Source organism: Cynoglossus semilaevis, chromosome 13 (assembly GCF_000523025.1).
Source record: "Cynoglossus semilaevis isolate Cse_v1.0 chromosome 13, Cse_v1.0, whole genome shotgun sequence".
NCBI lineage: Eukaryota > Metazoa > Chordata > Actinopteri > Pleuronectiformes > Cynoglossidae > Cynoglossus > Cynoglossus semilaevis.
Genome location: NC_024319.1, coordinates 8,610,392 through 8,638,290, shown reverse-complemented (window position 1 = coordinate 8,638,290; position 27,899 = coordinate 8,610,392). Strand labels below are relative to the sequence as shown.

The 27,899-nt window shown below is 39.1% G+C and overlaps 2 protein-coding genes across 2 annotated transcripts; one reads left to right on the top strand and one right to left on the bottom strand.

Annotated features, from left to right (window-relative positions):
• Positions 1-4,101: 4,101 nt before the first annotated feature.
• On the bottom strand, positions 4,102-19,299 carry pde11al (phosphodiesterase 11a, like). Its single transcript, XM_008323396.3, has 20 exons — positions 17,775-19,299; positions 16,250-16,408; positions 14,971-15,060; positions 14,177-14,317; positions 13,762-13,826; positions 13,542-13,662; positions 12,518-12,593; positions 12,334-12,401; positions 11,335-11,427; positions 10,435-10,485; positions 10,116-10,262; positions 9,802-9,909; positions 7,772-7,881; positions 7,429-7,519; positions 6,956-7,056; positions 6,227-6,304; positions 6,080-6,143; positions 5,653-5,727; positions 5,485-5,568; positions 4,102-4,897 (listed from the first exon to the last, which is right to left on the bottom strand). The coding sequence occupies exons 1-20, from the start codon at positions 18,546-18,548 to the stop codon at positions 4,574-4,576; spliced, it is 2,820 nt and encodes a 939-aa protein (XP_008321618.1). The 5' UTR covers positions 18,549-19,299; the 3' UTR covers positions 4,102-4,573.
• Positions 19,300-21,483: 2,184 nt separating this feature from the next.
• Positions 21,484-27,831, top strand: spmip4 (sperm microtubule inner protein 4). The gene is made up of 10 exons (XM_025061441.1): positions 21,484-21,956; positions 23,008-23,032; positions 23,104-23,269; positions 23,437-23,505; positions 23,592-23,621; positions 23,733-23,923; positions 24,015-24,106; positions 24,184-24,352; positions 25,227-25,303; positions 25,419-27,831. Exons 4-10 carry the CDS (start codon positions 23,471-23,473, stop codon positions 26,157-26,159), a joined length of 1,335 nt encoding a protein of 444 aa, XP_024917209.1. The 5' UTR covers positions 21,484-21,956; positions 23,008-23,032; positions 23,104-23,269; positions 23,437-23,470; the 3' UTR covers positions 26,160-27,831.
• The last annotated feature ends 68 nt before the right edge of the window (positions 27,832-27,899 follow it).

The window sequence follows — 27,899 nt, the reverse complement described above, 5'->3', positions numbered from 1 at the left end:
ACTGTAAAACTGTGCAGGCTCAGGCTTGTGCTGCATATTTTAAAATCTGAAACACATTTTCGACAACAGCAGTGTGTACAGCGGCTGAGAGCAAATAACAAGCACATTTAGATAAAAGGTTTGTTATTTTGTCCAATAATGCGCCGTCATTCCTAATGTATCGTCTCTGTTTTATAGTCTCACTACCAGAAGATGTCAATATTATTAATTTATTGCCATTCAAAAAAAGTTAAACACTAATATATTTTCAACATGTGTATTTTTCCCCCAAAGTAAACGTTACCATTTGGTATTGTGAACATATAATAACCCAAAATGTAGAATTGCTCATTGGCCAATAACCCAAAATGTAGAATTGCTCATTAATAGCCGAATAATACAAATTAAAGTATTCATAGGTGTAGAAATGTTGGTGTCGAAATGCTTACCTTTAAGTTAGCAAATAAGCTAGCAAAAAGGCTAATGTTCCTAGAAAAGCAAAGAGATAAATAAATAATACTCAAAAAGCATAACAATTAGCGAAATTATAATTCACATTTACCTAGATACTGTAGTAACATTTGTTCAAAATATGCTGAAAATTATGTAAATTCAACCAAAACAAAACTTGCTAAAGAAATACAGTTTGGTGAAAACAAATTACCGATTGAAACCGAGAAATCAGTTAAATACTGAATGATGCAGTTGAAATCGAGAAATCAGTTAAATACTGAATGATGTATTTAATAATATTTCCGTGTTTCCCTGGATGAATAATACATCCTGGGCCACGCTAACGGTGTCCATTGTCAAACGAATGAAGCCGTTCCGGTGTAGTATCATAAAACATATATGCAGCTAATAGAATGACCAATCCTGAGAAGCACAGAACTATTCCTGGTGTATTACCATCTGTACGGAGAATGCTTATTAATATTTATAGTCTATTTCACACCAGTACATTAGCATGGCTCTGCTGGTCACAGTCTCTGTGCTATAAAAGGATGTAAGACATTTCCTCTGTCGATTTACACGCCGCAGCTGTTAAGCAACGTCTCATTATTGTAATTGCCTTTAAGGGAGCGGGTAGTCAAAAAGTTCTAAGATAAATAAAACAAACTGAATTCTTTGTTCAAAAGCAAATTCTCTACATATACTTTTAAGTCTAAAATCCTTTCCAGCTCAGAGTTCTTTCACACCAGGTTAATACTACAGTCGACGAGTTTGCTTATTATACAGGAAGCAACTTTTGGCTTGTTTATCTGTGAATTCACTTTAAATAATAATTTCCCCAAGGTTGTGTTTTTAGGCTTTTGCGGAAAGCGTAGTTGCTTATTTAATGTTCCTCCTGTTTGTTGTGTTTCCAGCCACCAACTGAAAATGTCTGCTTTGTCCAGTGGCAGCTTCCACAACAACAGCAGGCATGCACCCTCTTCTGATTGGTCGGTTTGGTTCGACTCAACAAAACAACAACAAACGTTAGAAAGTGGGGAAGTAAAAATAATTAATATGGATAATTAAAACAGAGAAAACCAGTATTGGTGTCAGGCCAGATATTTTAGTAAAGTACTCCAGAGATCCAATACTCAGCAATTTCTTGAAATACTTGACCAGCAGTTAGGTGGCGCTAGTAGAAAACCTGCACCTGAAAAGAGTTTTATTTCTATTTTATCCTCGGTGTAAGAACCCAGTTGGGACACGAACTACAGGCAGGAATATTTTCACACAAGTCTTCACTGTGTTTCTTTTTGTTGTTGTTGTTGTTGTTTGTCTCTTTGATGGTATAGCGTGTCCACACAGTACAGTATGTCAGAGAGAACTGGGGGGAAAGTCACTGTGTTTGTGTGAGGCAGACAGAGCAGTGAGAGAGAGGGGGGGGAGACAAAGACAGGGAGGGAGGGAGGGAGATCAAAGAGTGTGGCAGAGCCAGGCCCTGGATCAGATATGAGGTTGGAGTTCTCTCTCCTCTCCTCTTCTCCACCATCCCACTCTCCCTTGATCAGTGACCCTGAGGAGATTAAACTCAATCCATAATAAATTATATATTAAGGCCCGACTCTGGCTGTAGCTCGGCAGCTGGCGGCTTCGTGCACATGGAGCTGCACTGAGTTTTTACTCACTGCTGCTGCTGCTGTTGCCTCATCTCACCGTCTTATTAAAATCCACTTCAAACTCAGATAAATGAAGGGATTTAAAAGAGACTGTATGAATAAGAAAATATCTGAGGAACAGTCTGGCTGTTAGATTTAGTGTTGCTCTCTCTTAACCTTTAACATCAGTTTTGAGGTAACATATGTTGTACTCATTGGGATTTTTTTTTTATTTGCCATTCCCTTGTTACTGTTGTTACTAAACAAACAAACAAGGAAAGAAACAAAACACAAAAAAAGGTCAAAATTGTAGAAGTTAAAACATAATTTGACACAGACGCATGGCCATTTTAAATAAAGGATCTGAAGACTGGCATGACCTTCTGACCCTTGACCCTCACACTGTACACTCTCTCATTCTCTGGTCTACCTGTGCCTCCATGAGCCTTCCAGCTCACTATGGACATGTACAGTATATATTATACCGTATATATACGTATATGTCAATATGTGTGTGTAAATCTATATATATAGTATATACATATATATGCGTATGTGTATCTATGTATGTATGTATATGCTTATATATATATACCTGTGTATATATACAGTATATACATGTGTATATATTGTATACATTTTAATTGGTAAACATTTGTAAAATGAGAAATGTACAGTATGTATATAAATATATATTTATATATACTGTACAATACATATATGTATATATATATAAATATATATATATATATATTTCATTAGCCAGAAAATGTTCACATACCAGTAGTTTCCATGCCATATCATTTTATTTACAAATCCATCTGGAGTTTATTTTCTTGCTTTTATCTCAAACATAGATTTCACGACTCGTCTCCATGAAGGTATTTTTAGTTGACTGCATATAAATAGCAGGAGAAAACGCCAGTTTTACATCTTTTACATAAATATAGTCTCACGTATGAAAATAATAGAGTTTTATCATATTGGCACAGTCTGTAACTGAAAATAGATTTCGTCCCTCAGCGACGGTAATCTGACATTTTACGACACTGTTGACACATTTCCACAGCAAATCTCATCGGACAGTCAAAGGCCTCGAGATGAAGTCCAGCGTCAACATCAAACATGATACAAGCAGAGTTAAGTCCTAATCATCATGCTGTTCAGTCCCAGTTGTTCAACACTTAAATCCCACAGCATAGAAACACAATGTTATATAATGTACTGTACACACATGAACACTGGGCTCTGTCTGCTGCACGACTACAGTCATGTAAAGAAAAGCACAGTTTTATGGCAAGTAAACAACGAAATCAGCCGAAAGTGCTTATGCTTTTTTTTCAATATTTTTTGTCCTTACAACATGAATATGAAATTATATCAACTATGGTTTTAAAATAAATACTATTTGTTATAAAGATGAGGAAAAAATAAAATCTTCACAATTCAGTCATTCATAGCAACGACATATAACTTACATATTTTGTCCCTGACAAAAAATATTTCTATCTTCTTATGTTTTAATTCAGGAGTTCAGGTGGTCATATATTCACATGCACAGTTTTTATTAAAAACATTTAAAAAAAAAAAGCTGTTGCCAAGTTAAGTCCACAAACACATGAACTGTTACAGCATGCAGCGATGCAACTGAGGTGAAAGGAACATTTAGGAACGACGTCAAGGCTGCGATCTACATTCAGAATGGGAACTTTTTAATGAGAGGACAGGATTCACAGTGATTCCATTTTCATTAAAGGCTTGTATTTAGTTTTGAGGAGCATCAAGTTTCAAAACCATGTGGAGATAACTCTAAACTAACTTAATTGTTCTAATTCTTTGGTTTCAGTGGGAGTCATTCCATCCCAGAAATTAAAAGTTGTCAGTAGGGCTGTCCAATAATATCGGCCCGATATTAGCATTTCATGTAACATCTGTAGGATTGTTATCTGTTTTTCCTCCAATAATAAAAACCCGATAACAATGCCTGGGTTTCGTCAAATGATGCAGCATTGCAGCTCATTCAATTGGATAAACAGCTATATATTAATGTGAAAGTCACTAGATGGCAGCATTGCAGCTCATTCAATTAATCTTATACATAAGTTGTAGTTAAAACAAAGTGGTTTGTACAGTTAAATAAATAAATATTAGCAGGCCTATATCGGTATTTGTTCATATAGGAATCGGAAATTATCTGTTTGGAAAATATCGGCACATCGGATATCCGCAAAAAGTTCATATCGGACATCCCTAGTTATGAGATATACAGAAGGGTGGATGGATGGTTGGATGATGGATGGATTCAAATGTCTGATCAAACCTGAGTTACACACACGTGACAAGAGAAGCCAAATGAAAATCAAACTGTAATTTGCTCAGTGTTTAAAAAGAAAAAAAATCTGTCGAGTGTTAATAAAGAGCGTTAGAAAAGCACAGTCTGCACAGAAACAGGTCCACAGTGAGTCATTGGAACAGAGGAACCTCCACTGAACACAGTGTGCTCTTTAGTTTTCTGCTGCAGATGTTGTGTTACCAGCTGCCGTTGGCCGATCATCACAGGAATCTGTGCCAACATTGCACTTGAAATCCTGGCTGCACTGAGACTTTGATCCAAATTTGTTCTTTTCCATCGTCTCTGCGGACTCCCGCTGTTGACTGCTCTCTGCCCGCTCTTGGCACTCGGGGCTCTGATCTGAGTCAGAGCTCTGATTGGACGCGGAGTCTCTGCGCGTCTGCTGATAGGTGGAGCAGAGTTCTTGCCATTTTTTTCGATTGCCATCGATCCCGTCCACCATTGGCTGCAACTTCCTGTTCAGCCTCAGCAGTGCCTGGTGAAACACAAAGGGGAGACTACAGTGTGCTGCTCAGTCTTCCATGTCGTGCTTTGTTCTACAGTTATATACAGTGGAGTGCACTAGTCTCTGGTCTGCCATATTTATAGTTTCTGCAGAGCTGATTGGTCAAGAGTTGTTTCTACAAAACCTATACTTTGTACTCTGAGTCAGTACTTAGTCTAGGTTCCCCTGATGCCTACCTCGTACTGATGAAGCGCCAGCATTTTCTCCCACATGGCAACAACATTTTTATCTTTGACAGTAATTCAGCCCTGGAACATTACAGAGCCTGCCTGTGCTTGTACACAACAATACACCTAATTCTCAATGGTTTTGTGTGTTTATGTCATTTTCAATAATTTATGATTCTGGGGGTTTATCTGGCAGTCTCTGTGACCCCACAGTACTGTCAACACATTGCCTAGAAATGCAAAGATAGAAAAAATTGAGGGAAAAACTATTGATGCTGAAAACTGTCTTTATACATTTCAGACTCTCCAGGTCCATTTCAGCGTTAGCATCAATGGACAAAGGCTTCAGTGAACTGTTGCAGTGAAATTAACCCATAGTCCAAACAGTACCTGGTACAGTGGTTTACAGATTCCATCGATCCAGTCCAGCTGTAGGGCAGGAAGTTCATCTTTGCGATTACGGTCAAATATGGCCTAGAGGGAAGAGGACAGAAGTTAAACAGATGATGAAGTGGAAAAACCGTAAACAAATTCTTTTTTTTTTTTTGATGTACTTACTGCTGGTGTTAACTTAAGCTCCGACCTCTCCCTGTCGCCCTGCTCAAAGAATTCACTCGTCACCAGCTCTGCAACCTTGAGAAATCCAAACAAAAATTCTATTTATTTTAATATTTAATATTTGTTTTATTTTAATGTTGAAACATAGTTTTAGAACCGCATTATATTTGGAATAAAACAGAATTGAATGGAATAAAAGGAATGTAAGGACTGACATAGGGTAATACTACATATAACTACACTCAGTACTTCTCCTTGAGAAATTTCCAGAACAGATCTTCAAAATGGTCTCAACATAACAAACTTTGAAAACTGCTTCATAAATGGTCTCAGCTGGACCAGACTCTAAACATTGCTGGTTTGTGTCAGGTTATGGTTTTTAATCTGTAATCCATCTGTTAATTTGTGGAATAACTTGGACTCTTACCTGTTTCGAAATCTTCCATGGACGCGTGACCGCCCCCAGATCACATGATGTCATCAGCATTGACCTGTTGAAGACATCAGAGTTTAAATCGAGGCCTTTCTGAAGGGTCGGGCAGAGAAGAGTTTATTAAAGAAAAGGTTCAGAAACCTGAAAACCTCTCTGTGTCCTTCGTCCGTCCAACTGAACTGTCCAGACAAAACCGTCTCGAAGAATTTTGTTCTGCGCCTTGAGATGAGGAGAGACAGACACGGAGCATGATAATAGGTGAACACAGTAGATACAGTTAGACTGACTTGGTCTCCTTTGCTTTGTGTAGGACCGGAAAGCATTTGGACTGTTTGGGGAAGTCCTATAAATTCAGATATTGTCCCGTAGTTGGAATACTCAAAGACATGTGTGGACACATTTAGGGCTGTCCGATAATATTAGCCGACGAATATTATCGGGCTGATATTAGCATATCATGTAATATCTGTAAGAATCGTTATCAATATATTGTGACGTGCCCAAAAAATAGTTTTGGGGATAAACGGCTGTATATTAAAGTGAAAGTCACTAGATGGCAGCATTGCAGCTCATTTAATTAATCTGTGACCTCACTCATGTTTATCCGTTCAGACCTGATCTACTAGATACAATGACTTTCTCTCTCTTTCTCTCTCTCTCTCTCTCTCTCTCTCTGTCTCTCTGTCTCTCTGTCTCTATTTCTCTCTCTCTCTCCTCTGGCCAGATCTCAAACCTTCTGAACTTCGTTTCTCTAACTTCATTTTCAAACTTCCCAACCTTTGCCCCTTTGTTCCTCACGATGAATTTCTCACCATCTTCCGATTCCATATTGTCGGCTACATTCTATTTATGGAAACAAATTCTACTCACTCAAAGTGTAGAGTGAGGTCTGTGGAGAGAATGGCCTGTTTCAGAAGTTGCATCATGTTGCTGTATTCCTTGGAGCAGAGACTGGCAAAGATATTGTGACCCTGAAAAACAGTCGATAGTGAACAGTCGTCTCACACACAGTACAGAAGAGAAGCCAAGCAGAAAAAGTCAACCCTGCTTTAGAACCAATGATATTGATGAAGTCATTTCTCACTGTCAGAGACAAGCCTATTAGCATTGCTAATTACCATCATATATAGACTTTCTCCAGTCTATAAAATGATCTCTAAAGGTTACAGTTGCTAAAGATCAAATTATATTGACTTATATTGTTACATCACAGTTTCCCCAGGGTTTACTTGCTGTATAATCCAGTAAATAACACTGGATTTCAATAGAAGAATTTTAAAAAAATCAATGGTGAAACAGAGAGGTCACTGAGGACTAAGAAAAAAACATTCTAAACTTCTGACCTCACTCTGGAGGATCATGACTGCATGGTTGAAGTGGTGATGCTCCAGTGTGGCCGAGGTCCCATAGAGCAGAGCCAGCGCAGAACCTGTCCTACAGGACACACAGCAGCAGGGACACCAACTGACCGTCAATTGACCAACAATTGACCAACATGGTGTTGACCATAGCCATTCAACAAATGTCATTCTTATATTATAGGACACTAAAATGACCAGCGTAGTTATCAGAAGTCATGATTATTACTGTTCTGATATATTTTAGATTTTCAGTGAAAATACAACAAATATACAAGTATATTTTAATAGAGAGAGAGAGAGATACAGGAGACAGGCAGTCACTCACTTGGCTTGGAAGGCATTGTTGGTGCCTCTGTGGTCCAAATCATGACACAGGCAGCCGACCATCAGAGCCAGGATCTCTGCATCCGACAGAACATCCTGGAATTTAGCTGTCTGTTCAAAACAAAGCCAGAATCCATTCATATTAAATATAGAGCATTTTATACATTTGACACCAGTTTATTTTAAACACTTTTTTGTCTTTTCATTGACATCGCCACAATCCAACGGGAAGGAAATGAATGGCATATATGTTACACTTTCTCACTGCTCCTTCAAACGCACTCCTCAAACCGACTCACACCGCATCACTTCCGCCCTCCTCCTCTGCTCTTTGCTCTCAGGAGAGTTAAGATATTTGCTCATCACTCCTCACATCTCATGCATGTACTGTTATCTTCAGGGAGTGATGAAACCAGAGCATCAACGCCAAGCTAAAATGTTCCGATGCTGCCTCACATGTTCTCCTGCTGTAATGAATATTTTAACAGCAGTTGGCCGACTCCACATTCATCCACATTTTTGGAGCCTTCAAACCGATCGGACTATAAATATGATCGTCTCTACCCAAATTAGCCTTCTCTGGAGTGTTGTCTTTACTCTCCTGATGTTGTGACTGAATCATTTGTACAGTGCTAAGTCCGCTGAGACCTTTTCTGATTAGAGATTTTAAAAATAACCTTGACAGGTTGCTCTTCTCTTTTAGGGTTTGATGGTGTCTTTAGTGGAACTTCTCCTTTAATGTGTCAGACGAGTTGACAGGGAGCAAACACAGAGAGAGGCTGTGAGACAAAACTGGAGTTTGAGACAAATTATTTTAGAAAGCTGGGTGCTTTTAATTTTTAAATGTGTCTATTTTTGGGAAATGAAAAGCAAATGTAGTCTGGTACAGCATTAACCATTTAACAGCCTCTTCCCTTTGGGTTTTTTTTACTTCTAATAATGAATGCAGAGTACGATCTGTTCATTCAGGATCCATACACATTTGGGTCAGTCTTCTCTAAAGTCCTGCCTGAGGCTAAACCAGACACTTGGACTGGTTTTGTGAGACCTTGAACACTTTATTCAGTGTTTTTGTGTGTGTGTGTGTGTTTTATGTGTTGGATTTGTGAGGCTTCTGTAAAAATGCCAAATATGTGAATGTTTTGTTTGGCTGTTGTCAAATGGTAACAAAACAATCAGTTGATTTTTTTTTAATTGATTTATGCCAATTTTGTGCTTTTATTTTGTCGACTTCCCCAAATTTTGTTAGATAACAGGAAGTTGTTTTGATGTCAGCAGTCTTTTGTCCTTTATTCAGGAAGAAGAAGAAAATAGAAGAAAAAGATAAACATTGTGTGTTTAGGACATTTGTTTAAAAAACGTTTTTGCAACCTTCAGCTAACTTCACATTCTTTTGCTTTATCTGATTTTTTTATCACTTTTTGCCACACCAAATTAGATGGAGCTGTGCACGTTAGCTTTCGTCCCTGCCGCTAGCTTTTTTGCTAAAAACAAAACAACATCTTGTCCTTGTTTTTTTTAATAATTTTTATGTTTATTATTGTATTACTAGAAATACTCCAATATGTTTCCCTGTATCACAACAGCTCATGTCGCATTGCATTTTAATATTTTTTGTAAACGTTGTATAATAAATTTAGTTTATATATTTATTTTTGATATTCAGACTAAAGTTCCTGCTTTAGTGATTTAAAAATGGATCTACATTTACCTGGGCCCTTTTCATTTGATATGGTATATATTGATATTTGGAGCTTAAATATCACAGATACACTCTATCAAAAAGTTTTGGTGACCTTGTTTTCTTTTTACTGTTTAAACCCAGCAAAAAAAACCCTTAATTTTAACATTTCATGCATATTCTTTTCATGGCATTCATCTACAACTCAGCCTGACACATATTTGGAACTTATGTAAAATTGTAAAAAATGGATAGCAAAGTTTGTGAGTTAAAGCAGAGTTACGAATGAATATGCTGCAACATTCATGAGTCTGTGAGAATGTGCTGCCTGTCGTGATGTTAAAACTCACTGTGATCATCAGAAACATGCACTGGGACACGTTGAAGGCGTGCCTCCAATTATGGTACACCACAGTCCGGTAGTTCTTCCTTACAGTCAGAAGCCAGCGGCACAGCACCTGTATATTCACCGCCACGACAGAAACATGACTTACATACAGTGCAGTGGTTGTAACCAGGAGACTGTTGGTTTCTTGTGTAAACATGAAAATTAATTGTAGTAAGTGTAGTCTATCCATCCATCCATTCGTCCGTCCATCACTCAAAACTGGGCTTTAAGTCAACAAGTCCAAACTTATTTGTCAATAGTTTCAAAAGTCCTCACCTCATAGTCAATTTTGAACTTCTGCACGACACCAAGATCCAAAAACATTCGCAGTGACGCAGTTATCATGGCGTCATTGTCCAAAGAGAAGTCATTAAAGTGAAACTCGTCGATGCCTAACTCCGTGCTCAGGGGAATCTTGGCTGCCTTAGGGGGGAGAGGACAGAGCTGTCAGTCACACGCTGCCAGCGGGGGAGTTGGACGACTACAGTCTGTGTATTCAAAATCATTTATTCATTTATTCCTTTGTTTTATTCATTTCATGTGGCCCAGTCTGGGAGTAAACATCCAAATGTTTTCTTAACCTCTGTCCCCTTACCTTGAGTCTGTCGACTTCCACCTTAGAGCAGGTTGCATGGTAGGACAACATCTAAAAGACAGTGAAAAGTTACGCCAACAACAGTCGCTTATACAAAACACACTCATTCCATGAGATTAAAACAGTTACTTCCCGGTGTTTTTGAGACCATTTGTCATTACTGTATCGTCCAGTGAATGTTTCTCAATAATGAGATTCAGCGAAACCTGTAAATGTAAATATTATTTCCTCAGATGTTGCCAGAAACGGTGGCGGCGGAGCGACGGTAACGCACGTTCCTTTGATGACAGGTTGAACACATTGGCACATGTTTGGATGAATTATTGAGAGGAGCTGAAATATTCATGTCCGAGGAGCAGAACCATGTTTGCTGAGGATAATGTAACGACTCCACTTAGATATCAGGCAGTGGAGCGGAAAACAGACGGAGACACTAATGAGCACGAGGAGCTCTTTTGACGACACCACACTCACCACAGTGCGTTTTCATGGAGTTTTTGGATTGCAATTAAGTCTGGTTTTGGTTATGGTTAGATGATCAGATAATTAGCTAAAGATTTATTGATCACTAATAGCTTCTTTTAAAGCACATTTTCTTGACTGTGAACTATAAAATACAGTGATATAAAGGAACGTTCAGATAAAACTGCATTTGTGGCTCTAAAGAGTTTAAAAATTTAACGTTTTTATTTTTTTCATGAAATGAAAATAATAATAATAACATGACAAACACTGATAAACAAACACATACAAAAACATATTTTTAAATGTAATATTTTTGTCATGTATTAAATGAACATTACATGGAAATAAAAAATGTATCTGTTTTGTCAAGGTCTACAGATATTTTGTAAAACAAAATGAAAAAAAAAAATAAAATTAATTAAAAATCATTCTTACGTCCAGAGCCACAGACTGCTTCGCCCACGTCTTCTTGACTTGGTTGTACATCATAGTGTTGTTGATTCCTAGTCCGCAAAAAATAACGAATGCCTGCAAACATAATAAAATAAAAATCTTGATCAGGGTTTATCTCCAGGTGCTTTGTTTGAAGTCTTTGTCTACTATAGGTGGGTTAGCTGCAACTTCAGCCAATCACACTGCAGGAAGTCCCCTTAGATATACATAACACATACACATACATGAGACAGACTCTGGTCGTCCAGTGCGTGTTTGCAGGTTGGTGTACTGTGTTTATCAAGGCTTATCAAGTCAATTTAATTATTGATGGCTGGATGAGTGGAGGACTCTAACAGATACGCAGCACGGTCAAGGCTGTGGGGGACTCTACTCACACTACGTCTACAGGGACTAACGTTTTTCTATACTGTAGGCATTATGTTCTGCAGCCGTATTGACCTGTGCTGTGTGTTTATGTGTGTTTCTGACCTCTTGTCCTCCAGAGCTGGGATGTGATTCTGTAGCAGAGAGTTTGCCTCGGGTCGGGGCTTTACTGTCAAGTTCTTCTACTGGTCAGAAGCTGAGATTTGATTTGAAATGCTTTAGTAAAATAAAATGCTGAATGAAACTGGAATTTACATTATTTTGCCAACTGAAAACTTCTACTGACATCCATCCACAAATCTAAACCAGGATACAGTATCGCCAGCCTTAATTTTAATAGATGGAGCAATATTTGTCATTCATGTTCCCACAGCTTTGTTTTACTGCTGATGACTTCCTGTGTCAGTGTCACTCTAAAATTCAATTCATGCTCCAGCCCTAAGAACGAGGCAGTGAAACTGGAAAAAGACTGTATTTTACTGAAGATTTTAGGGCCAATTATATATAATTCTGAAGAAAATGTTGCCTTCTTGTTCATTAAGAGGTGTTTGTGCAGCCAGGCTCATCACAACAACAAAGCTTGGTTAACTCGAATGTGAGTGGATTTTAATTAACCTCAAACAGTCTCTGATCTGCATCGTTGAAAGTCTTCCTGTCGAGTCGGTTCAGAATCTGTGCGACCCCTGTGGAGTGGACACACACACACACAAACACACACACACACAAGGCTTTAGTGATGACAACATGAGTAGTCGTCTCCCTGCACTCAGTGCAAATGGATTGTTTCTGGTCAACCTACCAATTATCTGATGCGTTCGATTCCAAATAGGAACACACAGCACTGATCTGATGTGAAACCCAGAGGCTTGATCTGCCTGTAAAGACAAAAAAAAATCCATATACGGGAACATGTTACTGCTCTTTTTATTCTAGTCATCTGAAATCCTTACATCCTGGTAACTTTTTCAAATCTGAGCACACAACTTCAACCAGGCCATCACAGTGTACTTTTATAAGAAATCTACCGTTCTCCAGCCTATAGTCTTTTGAGGGCACTGCCTTGCTCCTGAATTCCATTATTTTACAGTTTCTGTGTGAAAGTCTTCCGTATCCCTGCAGCTGCTCTGTCTCCTCTCCCTGTGTCCTAGTTCTGATGTTAATTCGATTTCAGGGCTACAGGATCCAAATGGAACAATATTTTCATTCAGTATTTTTCCCAAGAATAACAACTGTGTCTGCTGTGATTTTAGTGTGTCACATGACTTTAAAACTAATGCTGATGTATTTCCTGTTAATGAGCCTGGTGATTTCAATGTCTCACACTTTTTAAGTAAAAAAAAAAACCAACCATAATCAGACCAGGTCCACCAAGCCTGAAGTCATGTTCTAACAAGTCAATACACTACAGTTCATTAAAATCTGTAAAAAAAAAAATCCTGTTGGCGGGGACCACTACTGCGGTGTTAGCATTTGCACAACACAGGAAAAAAAAGGAGATGATGAAAACGTCAGGGTGGTGTGGGTGAAGAAGAAGAGTTTCAGGACTGATGTAGTTTATAAGATGTCAGCTAGACCTGCTACACTGGACTGTTGGATTAAAAACAAATACATAGACACTGTCTAGATCTGTGGAGATGGCAGAGATGAAGAACATCTACTGTAGAGAACATTAGGCATACGTGGTTCTTCTGGGGATCGAACCCAGGACCCAGGATCTGCTTGTGAGGCAGGAGTGTAGTACCACTAAAGGCAGTAGGACTACTCTGGTGACTCAGACAAAAACATCTCAAAGGTTTCTCACATGAAGGCCGTGGCCTCCGTACCTCAGCATCGAAGCGTGGGTCCTGACATACATCGCTGATGTTTACAGGAAGTCCTGTAGAAGCCACCAGCTCAGAAATACTGTTATTAATCAACCAATCAGAGCATGAGAGTTTCTCCATGCTGTGGATGACATAAACAGGAAACATAAGCCAAGTAATTAAAACATTTGATTAGATTTAACAACAGGCCTCGTCTGTGTAGAGTGTGCCATACTTTTACCTGATGTCATGGTCCAGGTTACACAGGGGCGACATGAGTTCAAACGTCTTTGAGAACTTCACAACCTGTAAGAAATGATATCTTTTTGGTTTACATGTCCAGAAATACAGCTGAAAATTCAAATGATCCACGGCTGTCACTTCAAATCTCCAACTTAAATATAAAAATCCTAATTACAAACTTTAAATAATTCCTTTGTCTGGCTGGGACCTCTCCCTGTAGCTCTGTTTTCTTTTGAGGCCCTGCCCCCCATTTTGAAAACCACTTTACTAGTAAAATACCATGAAGTATTTTTAAGCAGAATTCAACATATTAAAGAGATCACACTCAATAATTTATGCACATCCATATCTACACCCTGTAGTGAAAAAAACAATTGTATGAGAGAATGCTAATAAAGAGCTCTGTGTCTCACAGGTGAGTCAATGTCCTCCAGCAGAAGAACGGAGCAGCGTTCACACTGCAGCAGAGTCAGGGCTCGCTGCATAATCTTCCTGACGATCTTCTCCAGGTCAGTCTGCTCCTCAAACAGGTCGTTGACCACCTCCAGCAGAGCCTGAGGAAAACGAGTCCGGACCAAAATCATATAGTGAACCATTCATACTGTACGTCCCCTAAAGCCACATAAACGAGTCTTCACTTCCGTCGTTCAAAAGGGCAGAGTTAAAGGAGTAAACCAGTATAAAACAAAAACGTTGTGTTGGTCGACTGTACCTGATTCATGACCAGCAGGATCACATACCCGTCAGAACACAGATGTATTGTGGGAAAACAAAAATTGTGGAGGAAAAAAATGGACAGATTATTTTCTGTGAAAGACGAGCAAAGTGGACATAAAGTTGGCTGGATCCCAAGGATTCAGTGAAGGGCCAGAACGTTAGCGTGTACATAAAATGAATACAGTGTTTGTGCTTTTTTTGGTTACTTTCAAAATTCATCAAGCGGGCCGGATTGAACCACCTAGTGGGCTGGTTTTGGGCTACGGGCTGTATGTTTGCCACCCCAATTTCAAATCTTTAAATCCACAAATTCTGCTACAACAAAACGTCTGTTTACTAGTAGATGAGCTTGTCATTCATTTTTAATCGTTTCTTTATTTTGTCTTTACTTGACAAAGTCCTCTACAGTACTAAGGTTTACAGCTTCCCAGTGGCTACAAAACAAGTTAAAATCCTAATTACACATATTGCACGGCATATAACGACTCACCCTGCTCCTTTCGTACTCTTTGCGAGACTCAGAAAACAACTTGGCATTGGAAATCGATATCCCACAGAATGGTAGATACATCTGCAGCACCTACATTCAACACAGGAGGGAAAACGGTCAAAGTCATGCATTCATAATTCAGGAGTGAGAGCCATTCATACGCAGAATAAGGCATGAGAGAGAGAGAGAGAGAGAGAGAGAGAGAGAGGAGAGAACAGTGTGTTGTTGTCGGGGTAGAAAAGCCATGATGAAGTTAGCTGCTGCTCTGTACAAATTCCTCTCTGAGTTAATGAAGTATTGATTGAGAGATGGCTTGTATTTGAAACATGAAAGGCTTTCAAATGTCTGGGTGACTTGACAGATCAAGGATTTCAGCGTCTTTGTTCCCTGGCAGTCGGTTGTGAAGCTGCCTTGCTTTGGCTGCATTTTGGGATCTGTCAAAGACACAAAAATGCAGCCAACTCGATTTGTTTGTGGCACAAGTCCAAACACATACTACATGAATGTAATTTCCACTGCTTTATTCCGCCACCTGGTGGACAAATTGTTGCTCCCTAGTGTGGCTGCAGTTTTGGAGAATCCACCCACCCCGTCTTTGTGTATTTTCTCATGTTATGTATTTGTGTTTGTAAACCTGTAGTAAATCTAATGCACACTGCAGGGTGTTGTTTTTTAATCGCTTTGCTAAAAGACGGGCACTTTTAGAACTCACGATATATAATTTGCTCATCAACAGCTCAACAGGGAGAGATTATTTTGAGTTTCCAAGGAGTAGAACTGTAAATAAAAGTGTAATACAGCAGTATTCTAGTAAACTCATTTCAAGTTGCTCAGGGGAGTAATTGACACTCTTCCCACTCAAAATGTATTTCCTTGTAGCATGTGTCTATATATTGCACCTCCAGACATATTTAATGCTTCCCACTCAAGCGAAGGTGTTGACCTCCTCTTTTCATTTTTTTTCCTAGTAATTTGCTTCCAAGGGAACACGTTGCCCCTACTGCAGAGCCATTAAAAAGATTCAAAGAACAAACTGTGTTTTCAGCTGCCAATGTGTGTGTGTGTGTGTGTGTGTGAGATGATGGCAGTGGTGAGAAAGGAGGAACAAGTGAGTGCACAGTTCCACACAAAAAATACAATTTTAACTCCATCTCTAAAGCGCCCCTAATGGTCACGACAAGTCCAATAAAACAGGAGAAACAAATGACAAATAGCCAATAAAATCCATGTGAAGGCGACAAAGCCACGGTAATAACCAAGAAGCACTCGGGATTCTCACCTTCTCATCATCCTCTGTGAAGTGGCTGCCCATGGGGTTCTTGTTGATTGCCTGCACAACACCGATGACTTCTCCATCGCTGTTACAGATGGTCATACAGAGGATGGACTGAGTCTTGTAACCTGTTAACTTGTCTATTTCATCACTGAAGCGGTGGTCCTGGGGGAGGGAAGACGGGAGAGGGGAGAGGGGAGAGGGGATGCACGTGACAACCACATCATCATTCACAGTCCCACAGCTGGGCCACTTTGGTGAGATATGTTATGATAGAGGCCTGCAGGAGTCAGTGGCACTGTCTAAAGCGGACCTGGTCATTATACGGCCCGCGGGTCACATCCTGCCCTCTGACTGTCTCTGACCGGCCCGTGTGAGGTTAATGTTAAATTATGTGTAACTACAAGACCTAACACTGTGATAGGTTGATGAAATAAAACTGTCCGGTCGTTGTACTGATGCACGTACCAAATGTGTTACTGTAGTCGACTGTATATATATATCCATGCAAATGTACATATACGTATGTATATATACACACATATATATACAAATGTATGTTGAACATTATAAATATGAAAAAGAGAAGAGTATTGAATGCAGTAAAAAATACATTACCAGTAGAGGTAATGTCTGACACTAGGGGTGGAATGAAGATTCACTGTTCAATACAAACACACAATAAACACCATGAGGGATCACCTTACTGCCCTGTGTGACCTCTGTTATGACCATATTTACATAGGTGTGTGTGACCACGTGACTATAAATCTTGTGTTGTGAAGGAGGAGAACCATTGTTGTAGACAAAGCCTATAACACTCTCCATGACAGGTTTCTGCACTATTGCAGTAATGGCTCTAGATCTCAGGGGAATCCTCATCATCGTGTTGCCTTAGCCTCTCAAGCAGCCCAGGGCCATGATTTAATGATGATGTGGTGCACAACTGCAAGTGTATGCAACACGAGATATAGCTCATGAGAATTATAATGCATGCCTTCCTGTGATTTTGCCATGACTAGAACCGAGTAAAGGTTTTCTTCTGTTATGATTGAACCCACAATGAGCCTGTTCTTATTTATTGGAAGGTTTATCGCTCTGCACAGAACAAAGTGTTTCACGTTCTAACGAGCAGAACATCAGTGAACCGGGAGCAAAAAAAAAGAACTTACAAACAACTCTTTGATCGTGAGTGAACAATTTTTTTGTGCAAAGTTTTTTTTTTTTTCCACAGTCCCTATGATCAATACTGAATCAGTCAGTATATAATCAACAACTGTTGACACTATTGTGTGTAAACCTTAACCAATCTACCTACTCAGGGTTTTTTCTCCCTACTATTTATTGTGAATTTTCTTTTTTTTTTAGCTCATGTGTCATCTGTTGTGTTTATTTATTTTATTGTTTTATTATTTTTTTATTTATTTTATTGTTTGTCTATACCAGAGTGTAAGCAGACCCCTTTCAGTCCAACCACAGGTGAAATATTTATATATAATAACATAAATGAAGGTCATGTTGACATATTTACCTCATAGGCATTCGGGATGTTGACGGTCTCTCCGTGCTCTGCCACATAACCAATGATGCCTTTCCCCCAGGGCACCTGCACCTCATTGGAGTTGAGTGAGTTGCAGGATGGTCTGACTGTGGTGCCTGAGTGCACATCGAAAAACTTGGACACCAGTGTCCTCTTATGAGCCGGTCCCTCCACCAGGAATAGCGAACACCTGTCTGCATCCACCAGGATGCAGACGTTGATCAGGATCTTGTAGCTCAGGCTGGTCAGGTCCAAATCGTTGGAGATGTCCTTCACTAACTCCAGGAAGAACTCTCTCTCGTTGGTTTCTTTGAGCCGGTACTTGTAGTCGATGGCGCTGGACGCGTACTGGGGCACATTCACCCGGGACTCCAGCAGCGCGCTCAGGATGTGTGCTGTGGTCGGTGGCAGGGAACTGGCTTTGCGCAGGAGCGCACGGCGCCTCATGCTGGACTGGGACTCGTGTTCGCTCAGACTCACATGCTCGTCGTAGGTGCGGTGCGCAGTGGTGGCTTTGGACCTGGCGAAGTTGCGGCGCAGCTCCATGTGGGACGATCTGCGCCGCAGTCCGTCCGGATTGCTCGACCACAGCGGGTCCCAGACTGCGCCGCGCTTCTCCTCGGCTGCGCTGCCCTTCGACGGCTGGTGCTCCTTCAACCACCTGCTAACCTGGTCGCATTTCGCCTTTCGGATCAAGTACGCCTCGAAGAGGTCAGGGTGACAGTCAAGAAACGCCTCCACGTCCGAAAAGTCAAATGTTGTCATTGTGAGAGAGGGTGTGAGGGCAGGGGTGGCACTGAAGTCCCTGCAGCTGCACTTGTTGGAGCAGGTTGGATGATGGTTGGAGGATGGTTGGAGGATGCCGCTGCAGCAGATCTTGTCCAAAAAGTGTTGTCCCTAAAACATTTACTTCTGCAATCAGTCAGACCTCAGCCTGACCATGAACAGTGCCCAGTCCCTAAACTCTGAATCCAGAAGACTCGTTTTCATCTTGGTGAAATTCCATTTATTTGAAAACGTCTGAAACAGGAAGCTGGACCTGTCAGTCAAGCTGTAGTATCTGTGCTGTACAGACAAACGGCGCCTATATATCTCTTTATATCTCCATAGAAATCAGAGAGAAGAAGGAGGAAAGAAAGTGCAGGGCACTGTTCACTCTCTTTATATTCCTCAGCACCACAGACACTCTGCAGGGCGCCAATCACAACACAGCACCAACCTGATGTTTTACTACAACAATACACACACGCAAATTTTTCGTTTGCAGTATAAATGAACTGAACTCATGTATGAGTTACAGAACCTCACTGTTCTATGGTGCTGCTCAGTAATGTTGAAGTATATACCGAGGTAGGATTTTTGAATTTTAGACATAATATCTAGCTAGGATTTTACTCCTGTTCTCACATGGGCGTTTTCAGTCATTTTGGGAAAACCTTAACGCTGTAATTTGTCTTACTTTTAGTAATGATTGAGCTACAATTTTAGTCTTTGTTTATTTTTGACTAGGTCTTTAAAAATCATTATAAAATAATTTCATTTTTTTATTTTAATAGTCCTTGGATAACGTTTATTTTTTAACTACATTAAGTGGTCCTTGGAATATTCTACTCCTATAATTGGTTAATTTGGATAAATAGTTTATTCTTTAAAATAGAGTCTTGTTAAATTAGGAAATTATGCCATTAGGTCTTGATGAAGATAGTTTTTAAATTAAAAATAAGATACATAGATATGTTGATAGATAGATGGATGGATGTGTGAAGGTATGAAACAGTTCTTTTCTTCCCTCTCACTCAGGGACACAGAGCATTGGTGAATTGATGGAGCAGTGTTGCTGTTCTATAGAAACCATTTCTCTGTCAAGGCCAAACATTCCAACACATGCCTGTCAGTACTCAGGATGAAAATATCAATTAAAAAAAACAAAACAATCTCAGATGGAAAAAGCCACATGTATTTTCTCACATTGAGCTGCAGAACCACACAAAATAATGGACACTAAAGATCTTTAGTAGGCTTTACATTTCCTTAAATAATGCTGTCGTTTTGTCTCTTTTTCTTCCATCCTGGGGTGACCTTCATATTACTCTTCACATATTGATTTAGTTTTTTTTTTCTTTTTTTGTTAACACTTGATGTCCTTTGCGTAGGTGTCTGTAGATGTGGCGGTCCGTGGACTCTTACCCTGACCTACAGGATGTTAGAGTTCTACCACTGCATCATCACTGTGTCAGGTTGGAAAATATCGCAGGGTGAGAACAGCCCCAGTAGGTGGCAGTGATAAAACCTAAAAGCTGTATTCAAACCCAAAGAAGTACAGCAAGTATTGTGTATTGGCTAGTGTGAGTGTATGAATAATTAAAGGGCAAACTCTACTCATGTGCAACAGTTGCTTTCATGGAACAAAACTCATCCTCTATTGATTTTGATTTATGTGGTTTGAAATTATGCTTTTAAAAAGTTCCACAAACTCCCATGTTGGATGGCAAATATTGAAATTAGTTTATTGATTAAATACACAAACATGTTTCAAATAGATTTAGTTTCCAACACTTGTTTTTTGCAGAAATCCACGGTAAATAGATGCATAACACACTTGGACTTAAGCTCAGCGGCATTATGAGAATCTTTGGTGCCTAAAGCTTTATTTGGGGCTTTGACAGGGATTATAACCCAGTGGAGTTAAACTGTCAATTTACAACATGAATGGAATAAAAGCAAATTCTCTTCAACAAAGAAGTGAATTGATTCATCAGAGTATTTGGGATGTTATTGAAAAGGTATAGTTTTGACTGCAGATTAGTTTGAACATGGTCTGTGAGAGTCCCGTAGGCATTGGGCATCAATCCGAATCTGCACAATAACATTATGTTAGGGAAATCACTGCTGGCTGCTGCACATTTATAATGCAGCAGCAGGAAATGTAATCCGGAGAGCAGCGGTTCCTCTGGGGCAGAACAGGGTAATTGGTTTACTGGATTTCGCCCTGGCTGCTTGATAGCACTTTGGTGTTTTGCAGAGACTTTGGACAAGCTCTCTTGGGAAGACCAATTAAAGTAGAATGCAGAATGTGTTTCTTGTGAGGGGCAACAAACAAGGCAGGGTTTGCTGCTTGGAAAGCAGTTCATGTCATGTCCGTGGGAAGCCGCTGTGTTGATCACCAACCTGAGCCTTATGTTGATTGACAAGTCTGATTAAGGTGCAGCTTTAGATTTTCTCCAGCAGAGCAGAGCAGATCAGGTGTACTGTCCTGTTTTGGTTTATTCATTTATAACAGGATGCAGAAAGACGGATTTGTACTTCATTAAATCCTATTGGATCACATTGATTTAATTTTACAGTCAAATACTGAAATCTGAAGACAGATTTTTTATGGGACTTTAATTTTAAAGCCTTTTCATATTAAAATATTCTGTAAAAATGTATCCTCTGGTGTTGATAAAAGAGAAGGTTTAACGATCTCTGACTTAAACCAATAAAGATTTTTAAATATGAAACACACACTTTCACTCTCTCTCCCACTCACTCTCTCTCTCCCACTCACTCTCTCGCCTTCACACACACATACACACACTTTTGACTCTAACTATTATTTTGAAAATGAATTTTTTGTATTAATATTCTGACTTTTTAAATAGCAATTTAAATAATACAAACCTGCCCCAGATCCAAAAGAAAAGTTTGAAAATATACAGGAATTTCATTCTAAAGTCAAGCATTGAAATCTCGTAACAGATTACTTGGGACCTTCATTTTACAGGATTTTCATATTACAATATTTTGTTTTAATTTTTGATTATCTAATGTTAATATTAAAATTGGAGAATAAAATATATAACTATAATAGCTTTAAATTGAAAAAATACATAAAAACTACCACAGATTATTAAATTTAAGAAATCCTCGGGAAGAGTTTAAATTTCCCCAAGAAAATCCACTTTTATTTCCACTTTTTCCACTTTGTTTTTGGTGCGGGAGGAGGGAGGGACGACACAACTGCATAATCGATGATGATTGGCTAGGGCAGAGAACGCTTTCATGGTAAGCCAATCAGAGACAGCCGGCTCACACGCCTCAGACTAGCAGAGGCAAGTGGCCGCAATGGCGAGTCTGGAGGGAAAGTTGGCGTTTTCAAAACGGAAGTACAGGCACTACCTCAATGTCCTACAGGTAAAAGGCAACAATGTACATTTTAAGCGTACATTATGTCCCGGAGTAAACTGTGTGTCCACGTCCAACTTTAATCTAAAGTTTAATATAATAAAGCATATCTCAGTTGTACATGCTTCTACAAAACTATTGTCCAAATACACGGATGTTGACACTGTTGATAAGAGCGAGCCGGGTGTGGCTAACGTTAGGCCTGCTAACAAAGTTAGAGCTAGTGCTCTAGTGTTTATGAATATACTTTAAGTGCAGTATGTTTGCCAGTTCTGTGAAGGTTTGATTTATTTAATATGCTACAGACCTAAAGCATTTTATTAAAGGTTAAACCGTTTACTTTTAATTTAAGAAAATATTTTAACAATACAGTATGTACATTACGAGAGTTAAAAGCAGTTTATATTGTTAAAATGTATTTTTGTTATGAAGAAAATACCTGAAGCACAGTATGTCTACCAGTTGTGGTCATTTAAGGTGCAATAAATATTTTAGAATTCTGTGTAAGTACCTGTCTATGCAGTTATGGCTTGTGAAACCCGCTTAGAAAAAAAATTCTAATTCTTGTACATGTTTAAAAAAATGCAATAGTGTTAACTAGGTATTTTAATTGTGTAGTAGTACAGTTTCTAAGTTGGTTAGAAACTGAATTACTGGAGATCTCCTCCTAGAAAACTTTAAATGTAACACATATTTTGTGCCTGTGTTCAGAGTTGGAGGGTCAGAATGTATAACCATTTGTACGTTACAACAGAATGTGGAGAATGAAACAGGAGACCTGAAACCTCACACTAGCTGCTCACTCTTATCTGGTGTCAGCTCCAATTCCATTCCTCTCAAGGCAGAGTTGTATGAGTTCACTGAACTGTGAACAGGTAACATTATCACATCGCGTCCTGATGACTGGGCCATAGCAGCAGTGAGCAGTGATTGTCCAGTGATTATGACAATTCAGACTCTGACAGTCAGTGATGACAGGACCAGGAGTTTGATGAAAATAATTCAATCATGTTTACAGAACTCAAGCTAAGACACTGTTCCTGTTTCCTTTGCTTCCTAGGCTACACCTCCACTCACACACTTGGGTGAGTGTCATGGGTTGGATTATGTGTCACTCCCACTGGACCTATTGTTAATTGTAACACTGTCACTCCAGCTCTTGCATCACCTGACACCTGCCAACGAGGGAGTCCAGTTCTGTCAGTGACATCTTTACAGTCTTCACCTTTTTTTTTCATCTGGACCGATGTGAGCACTGTCGCTGCTGCTTCAGGGGGATACAAACAGAAAGTTTGACAATTTCTCAGTCCAAACAAAAGACGGTAAGAGAAGTGTTTTATTTACTTCAAAAATTAAAATTATGTATGTATGTATATATACATGTACTGTATGTGTATATATATGTATATACATACATATATACATATATATATATATATATATATATATATATATATATATGTATATATGTATATATTTGTCTTCACAGGCCTGCTGACTGCCAGCATTTTAAAAGTGACAGCATGAAGAAACATAAACTCCGTCTCAATGACCAGCTGTGAGTACCCAGTACTATATGTTACTACATACTGTAGTAAAATAAAACTACATGAGTTCACTAAGATATTCTGTTTCTGGTTTCAGTATCCCAAATCCAACAGATGTAAATGTAGCGTGAGTTCTCAAATTATTAAAAACTGATGAACAGGAAGAATTCTGTCGATTTCAGTTGAAACTCTAAACTAAAATTCATGTTTGTTATATATTTTTTTATCTGTGAAACAGGGAGAAAATGTCAAAAATTCCAACTCTAAGGGAACATCCCTATTCATCCCACATTTCCCGGTTTGCAATGTTCCCATCCATCCATCCTGCAGACGTCTCTGAGTCAGCGATCAGAAGAGACTTGCGGCCTTTGACAAGTCCCCAGATCCCAAATACTGCACAACACTTTAACCTGCGAAGCAAAACCTATGGTACAAGGACTATATGTTAGGAATATTGGAAAAACATCGTACCTAAAAAGTCCTCAAATCTGCCTTTATTCTGCTGTTTCCCCCATGGAAGGAGCTCCGTACAGGCATGAAATCTGGACTTCCCCAGTGAAGAGCAGAAAAGAGTCTGTTACTTGGAAGGACGGACAAAACAACTCTATGGATGTGAGTAGTAAAAACCACATCACACAGTCATCAGCATAAAACAACATGGATAATAACTCGTAATAATTCTGGTCCAGGGAACAAAGTCCCTGGAAGAACAAAAAAGAGAATCAAACATCACTCCTACCGTGACAGTGCTGTCCAACGCTGGACCACAGGACCGCAACTTGTCTTTGTTTGGACAAACAAGTGACAAAAATAAAGAGAGAGACCAATGGACCACCTCCTATCGAGTGCACTATGCAGGTATTTTAACAACACCATCACCCTTGTCTAAAATCAAATTACTTTTAAATGTTTTTTTTTTTGTATTTTTCATTTCTGCAGAAAGAAAAAAACAGTTAATATAAGGTGGGAGAATTTCTCACCAGTGTTATGTGACTTGTTGGAAGTGTTGCATCATGAGTCCCCCTCGTACCCCCTCATTGCTCTCCTCTCTGCTGTCTCCCACTTTTCCTCTCTTTGTTGAAACTGACGCTTGAAAACCAAGTCTGGATCTGATGAAAATTTCTTGCCTTTAAAAGTGAGTCTTTTTCTCCCCGCTGTTGCCAAAATGCTTGCTCAGTGTTTGATCTAATTTGGTTTTCAGTAATATTCGTGAAACTCGTTCTGCTGCGTTTCCAATTCTTAATATATTATTGACTTTATATACATTCCCCCCATTTTTCTCCTGTGGTAGATTTGTTTTTTTAATAAAAGAAAGTCTTAATTCTAATTTAAAAACCGTAAAGTCGGTGGAAGCAAAATGTGAATTTGGTCTATACAAATACGATTGTCTTGACCTGACTATGGTTTATTTATACAGTGTTCATTTGGCTGTGACCCAGTCTATACCAACAAGTATAACTGACCCGAGACTTGTTTTTTTAAGGAACATTATGGTTTGGTTTTTATTTTCAAGATAAACACGAGGAAAGGACGCCATGTAAGGCTGTAGATTTTTTTTTTTTTATCATGCATCTGCAATCCGTCCAGCAGGTGGTGCCATGGGGCGACTGCCCATGTGACCTGTTCTTAGAGCCAGCTCTGCTTACTAATATGTATTTATATAATATTGATTACCTATATATTACTACTATAGACAGGAAGTTTGAAAAAAGAGAGAGTTTTTCTTTTTTAGAAGCAACCCCTCTGAAGATGAATCACTTCAAGACAAAGATGGACAAACCCTCTCTGACATCACATCCCTCATCTCTGGTAAAACACTGTTCAATGAACCAGGCAGATTCAACCTTATAGCCTTAATTAGTCCTAGTTGTGTTGCCCCAGAGACAGAGGTCTCATACAGCGTTTGTTTTCCTCTGGATTAAAGCAGGCAGGTAGAAGAAGAAACCAGATGTCAGTCCATGTAGGGAGGAGCCCCTTCACTCCCACCACTGCTGCTGAACTCCAGAATCCACTGTCGGCTCTGAAGGAAGATCCATGTACTCTGATTCAACTCGGACCTCATGAGATCACAGATCAGCATAATGAGTCACCACGTCTACATTCAAAGGGCCAGAGTCAGATGGAGAACTCCAGTGGCTGCTCTGACGCACTGGAGGAGGAGTTGTTACAAGATGTCTCACACACACAGGCTCAGCACAACTACCAGGATTCCTCACTTATGTTCAATGACTGTCATTCATCACAGAACAACATGGAGGCGAACGCTGCCTGGATGTTGGACAGTCCTCTGGGTCCGTACCCCAGGGAGGCAGGTGTCAGCAGAGAGAGGATCACAGATGATCTCCATTTTCAAAAGCAGTGTTTCAACGTAGACAGAAACTCCTCCAGCTGCAGCCAGTCTGCTCCAGTCAAAGAATCCTCCACCACCTGTAACCCATCACGGCCGGCTGTCCTACCTGGCATTCACACAGGAGAAAGAAGTAAGACTATAGGAAGAGAAAAGTCAGCTCTCAGCCTCCTGGAGCTGCAGAATTCATTCAGTAAATCATTAGCACATCACAGATTTAACACAACTCACCCGTGTCCTCCTGTCAACCTGAGACACAACATCACAGGGAGGAAACACAACTTCTTTGGAATCAACTGCTACTACCTTCACGGATAAACTTCAGCACATATCTCAGTTATATGTTTTTAAAAAATGTTTTAAAAAAAGTAGTCCAAATATCTACAAAATATTTTCAAAATCATATTTTTCAAAACATTCGGTCAGTTAATATGTTAGCTTACATACACTTATTTATAGATATTTACCTGTGGATTAATAGATAAGTGGTATTTGCCCTCTACTGGTAAATTAGTAACCTTTAATTATGTCCATAAATTTAGATGAGACAGATGACTTTAGTCTTAAATTAAAAAAAAAAAGCCACTGGTGTCAAGGTTATATTTTATTTAAATAATAAAAAATAAAATTAATGTGTTTAACTAATCTTCTTAATGGTTGGGATAATTTATTTATTTGTTTGGAGGTGTCAGCTGCAAAAAGCAACATGATTGAAGAGGCTGTACAGTTAAAGTAAAAATAATATAGTACTTTTAAGCAGTTTCTCTGTTAGACCTATGTAATGTAGACTTCAGTGAAGAATTTGATAATCAAAATCCTAAAATAAAGTTTATTTCATGTTAAACACCTACAGGAGAGGGACAGGATACTGCATATTTCCAACAATAGTACACACCCAAAAATATCGATATGCATGATAAAATATAAAATTCTCTATTCTCTAAAAGTTCTGATATACTCTATATCCAGAAAACAGCAGCAGTGAGTGACAGAGATGAGCAGGAGACAGATACTGTAGATCTGCACAAGAGTCCATTTCAGGAACAGCATCAGTAGATGTTTTTTCTCTTGTTTCCATCATTTTATCTCCACTAAAAACTCTCATGTGTTGCACAGTCATGCTCTTACGTAAGGCACCAACAGCTCATTGTTGATGAATAAAGAAACGACCTTCAAAGCGTTCCCACTTTACACAAAAAGATTATTCTGCAGCAGTTTTTTTCTTCAAGATGCTACACAGATAAAAGCTTTGATTTTTCCACCTCAGTTAACTTCAGTTTATTTTTCCACATTCAAAATTCAGCACAGAGTTCACCTTAAACACTGTGCTGCCTGTGTAACATAATTCACCTCTCTATTTTGTAAAGATTACAGTACCATCTTGGCTGCATCAAGAGAAAAAAAGCATTTTCACACGTAATCTGCTGCTGTTAGGCAGACTGTCTCTGAAAGGTTTTCTTTGTGACGGCGAGTCCTTGAGCAGGGAGCCTTCAGTGATAGAACAGCTACTCATTCAGACAAGAGTCTTTCACACTGCAGAAATGTTCCATCGTGATTCTTAGGATCATAGAGGATCATATATCATATGTTCTTTTATTCTACTCATTTTATTATAAACGCTTTTTTATTCTCTCCCTTTTGATAATACGTAGTTTTTAAAACTCACCAAAAATATGCAATTCGTAAATTTGCCCAGCAGGTGGTAGTGAAGAATCGTCATTTTCGAATACGTTTGAAGACCATGCTAAAAGCCATTTTGGGTATTTAAACATTCTACTTTTTTTAAATAAAAAAAGAAATTTACACACATAGAAGCAAGAGACAAGAAACTGAGTACACCTACACAGGAGTAAGGGGCATCATTTGACGTTTTAAGAACACCTACGTGCAGGGAAATTCTAATAGTACAAATAAATAGTGCATCCAAAAAGCGTAGAAAACAGTGTAACGGTCCCTGCTAGAAGGTTATCAAATCTGGAAGAGCTCGACAAACGTACCAAAAAGAAAATAGGTAGACTGTCTCGAGATGCATAAAGAGCTCGACAAACGTACCAAAAA